Source organism: Aulonocara sp. 'chitande type north' Nkhata Bay, linkage group LG4, assembly GCF_057382095.1.
Source record: "Aulonocara sp. 'chitande type north' Nkhata Bay isolate Kocher_YH1m ecotype deep benthic linkage group LG4, A_spYH_male_GT1.1, whole genome shotgun sequence".
Classification (NCBI taxonomy): Eukaryota; Metazoa; Chordata; class Actinopteri; order Cichliformes; family Cichlidae; genus Aulonocara; species Aulonocara sp. 'chitande type north' Nkhata Bay.
Window position 1 is genome coordinate 4,809,868 of NC_141347.1, and position 3,778 is coordinate 4,813,645.

Sequence of the window (3,778 nt, forward strand, 5' to 3'; positions counted from 1 at the left end):
CACGATTATGATCTGGTTCAGGGAAATATAACCGTGTCAGTTGGAGTTGTGATTTGGTTTGGCGTCTTGTGCTCAGCCTGTAAAATAAAGACACATCCTGTCTTTTCCTACGCTCGCACCATTTTTCTTCCTTTGGGTTCATCGAGCTGACATTTCAAAGGCACACTGTGTCATACATGGCTTTGCCACATTTTACCATAAACGTGTGGGGTAAATGAAACAGAAGCTAACCAATCAGCACACCCATCCTTCACAGTTTGGGTCAGTTGGTTTTAGATTAGATGAAGTTTACTCACAGTCAACAGCTCATGAGTCAGACAGAGGGGTGGGAAAAATACGAGGCTGCTGGAGGAAGCGGGGAGGAGCGAGCACAGGGCGTTTATAAGAGCAAGCACGGACCTCGCCTCAAGACCAGAGCACAAAGTGCAGAAACATAACCACGCGTGGACGGGTTGAATTCTGTTGGCTCCTGTATGCGTCCGAATCAGGGAGACTCTTCTTGACTATTTGCAGCCACTTCTATATTTTATTATTGTTGTTATTACTTTGGCATCCTTAGGTAGCCATGGAGACGCTGAAGTTTGTAGTAGTGATGCTGGTGGTCGTGCTGGTGCAGGTTTGCAGCGCGCTGGGGACTCCGCTCTCCGGGGAAGAAAACGACGGAGAAATGTGGACGGTGGAGGACTGGCAGGTACAACCCCCACCCCGACCCCTCAAAGAAAAGAAAAGGGAGAGGAAGAGAGACGCAGATTTGAGGGTTGCATCCCCATATTACGGAGCTTTGTAGAGAAAAAGATATTTTCTTATCAGAATCAAGTCTAAATTTGTTTAAGCTGTATAAATATTACAAAACAAACTTCTCTCTCTTTCTCTTCTTCTGCAGTTTCTTTGACTAACTTGCTTTTCAGCACCACAGACAGAGACCGAAAGTCCAACAGAGGCTGGAGGATCATCGCCTTATTTGTTAGAGCCAATCATCTAAAATCATCAGCAGCCGATATTAAAAAATAGTTCTGGTAATAGTTCTCTGTCGAATGTGCCTGCAGCTACAAATCCTCAGAGAAATGTGAACATGACAACCGAGCGTGTCCGCCAAACTGGTAATTAGATGGTAAATGGGCTCGTTCACGCTTTTCCACTCTAACCGAGCAATTCAGTGCTTCACACACACACACACACACACACACACACACACACACACACACACACACACACACACACACACACACACACCTGGTCTATCTGACCTGGTCGATCTCCTCGTAAACATGCTAATTTCCTTTATTCATACATTTCACTTAAAGCCAAAAACTGAAGTACAGACAGTGAAGTGTGTTCAGTGACGTCAGACGCGTCACCGCTGGAATAGTTGAAAGCGAGGAGAACTCGTCCAGGGCAGAGACGTGTTCGTGCTGACTGCAAACTTTAGACTTTTGGAAATAAATTCACGCGTGATGCTGTGCTTTATATCTACGTGAGTGTGGCGAGCCTCAGTCTTCTGTTGTTGTGTGTGCAATTTTCTGGGACACATCTGCAGATCCGCTGAATCACATGCCTCCGAAATAAGAAAATCTGCGGTGGTTTATTTGCGATTTGACGCGTAGAAATGAAGGCCTAGCAGGCACAGATGGCGTGTTTATTACCATATTTAACAGCTGGAGTCTCAGCTAATGTCTCTGCTTCTGTGGCAAAGCATTTCAAAGCCATGTTCACGAGTAATTCTTACAGCTAAGATGTGTCATTCGGAAACATTTTAGAAGTCTGAGAAGTAGATGTATTACAGGGTTATGAAGTCTCCACGACTACAAATAGTGTTTTGTGTGTTTGGTGTGGTATATCTATAGTATGTGGTGACCTTTAGTCCAGATGCTGGTGAAGAATTTTGTAACAGACTTTTATGAGACACAAAGAACGAGTGTATGCAGAGCTTAATACTCCCATTTCTGCTTATTTCCACAATCTGACTAGATCCTAGTATTTATATCAGCAATAACCTATTGTACTATATGTACGTGTGTGTGTGTGTGTGTGTGTGTGTGTGTGTGTGTGTGTGTGTGTGTGTGTGTGTGTGTGTGTAAGCAGGGTTACCCAGTGGAGAGAGGAATAACCATTCGTCTGGCAGATCTCATCAAGCGGTCCAAAGCGCAGCAGTTCCACGGTCTGATGGGAAGAAGCTCAGGTGAGCAAATAAACCAGCTCATAATTGTACTGCATGGTTTAGAGTTGATGATGTGCTCCACAGTCCTTTTTGCTTCCTGTAATACCCGAGACTTCTTTATCTCTTGCTTGTTTCAGGTGTATCCCACGCTGTGAGACTGGGCAGGAAAAGTGAGTAAGACAGATTAGAGTTCAGCTTTTCTTTATTGTTTTATTTTGGTAGCGAGCCTAAAAATCTTTGTGTTCCTCTTTCTCTGTGTGTTGGTTTGTTTTTACAGGAAATAAAGGGGAGATGTTTGTTGGACTCATGGGCAGAAGGAGTTTAGGAGGAGGTAAATGTCCGGCTACAGCCACGTCTATTTGTATATAATGTTTGCTTTGCATAACTCTTTAGATAGAGAAGCGGCTCTGTTATCATGTTTGAATCTGCCATTTAAAAAGTGATTTTCAAACTTGATTATAATCAAATCTAAATGTTCATTCTAATATTTGTTTTTGCTGTTTTCTTTCTGTTTTACAGACATGGAAGAAGAATTTAAATCGGACTCTTACTGAAGACAAAAAAAGAAAAGAAACCAAACTCCATTTCAGTTATAACGTCTTATTCAGCCATCCGTTGTTGACCAACAGGACACTGAGATGATGCACTTTGACCGACACGGTCCAAACACCTGTTACAATGAGCTGAAATAAATGCTTTTAAAAATCGCTAACTTCACTCCCGTCGATCTGATGAACTGCACTGCTGTATGTTGTAGCTGATGATATCTTGCCACATTTAAACTTAATGCATATGTAAGTCTCGTGTCTTTTCAAAGGGTTCGCTCAGTTTGTGCCAGATTCATTAAAGATGATTTCATTAGCTAAGTGTGCTTTCTTTCTCTGTCATGCATTACTTGCAGAATATCATTCTCTCGTGTTCATGACCCCTACTGGTCCACTAATTCTTAATTTACGTTTTAATAATTAGAAATAAGCAAAAAAGATGTTTGGTGTTAATTGTTATTACCTATTGTTATTTAAACTCACTAAAATAAAAGTGGAATAGAAACCCTGAGTATACGAGGGCATTTTTAAGTGTATTTACAGGGAACCACACTAATATTCAGCTCTGCTTTAGGCTACATTTGCTTATCTAATAAGTAAATTAATTCATTAATTAATAAATATTTAGAATTTGCAACCGAAATAAACATTTGGTAACAGATGTTTTATTTAAAACACTGACAGGCACATTCTTTTCCCCTGCATCGGCCCTCTGTAAAGATATTACAATTAATAAATCACATGTTACATCTTTGCATCTAACTAACATGAAAGCGTGACCAGGAAAAAGAGCAGATCAAAGATCAAAGGTCTCCTATCATCTCCCTCATGTGTGGAATTAGCAAGTGTTACAACTCTGAGTCAGTTCTGCTCTTTAAACATTTTGAGGCACCACAGAGATCTGTTCTTGATCCAGTTATTTAATCTAATAATAATGACATTGTTATTCCAAACCAACACTTTATGTTCAACCTTCTTTTTAACTGATGATACAATAATATATGCTAGAAAGAGCCTGCAGGCCCTGATTTATCTTAATCCCCTCAATCTCTCTTTGGCAGCTCAAAATCAGCAT

General features: G+C 40.9%; 1 protein-coding gene across 2 annotated transcripts; it reads left to right on the forward strand.

Annotated features, from left to right (window-relative positions):
* Window positions 1-405: 405 nt before the first annotated feature.
* Window positions 406-3,077, forward strand: tac4 (tachykinin precursor 4). Of its 2 annotated transcripts, none has more exons than XM_086290520.1 (5): window positions 406-691; window positions 2,080-2,179; window positions 2,296-2,328; window positions 2,436-2,489; window positions 2,678-3,077. In XM_086290520.1, exons 1-5 carry the CDS (start codon window positions 566-568, stop codon window positions 2,710-2,712), a joined length of 348 nt encoding a protein of 115 aa, XP_086146646.1. In that variant the 5' UTR covers window positions 406-565; the 3' UTR covers window positions 2,713-3,077. The 2 variants fall into 2 exon arrangements, with proteins under 2 accessions (XP_086146646.1, XP_086146647.1); XM_086290521.1 differs by having other exon boundaries at window positions 2,083-2,179; window positions 2,678-3,047.
* Window positions 3,078-3,778: the final 701 nt, after the last annotated feature.

Bases quoted from the DNA above. Each gene is read 5' to 3' on its own strand.
- tac4 (XM_086290520.1), top strand. From the start codon at position 566: ATGGAGACGCTGAAGTTTGTAGTAGTGATGCTGGTGGTCGTGCTGGTG. The intron at 692-2,079 runs GTACAACCCCCA...TGTGTGTGTAAG, and splicing joins GGACGGTGGAGGACTGGCAG to CAGGGTTACCCAGTGGAGAG. The intron at 2,180-2,295 runs GTGAGCAAATAA...TGCTTGTTTCAG, and splicing joins TCTGATGGGAAGAAGCTCAG to GTGTATCCCACGCTGTGAGA.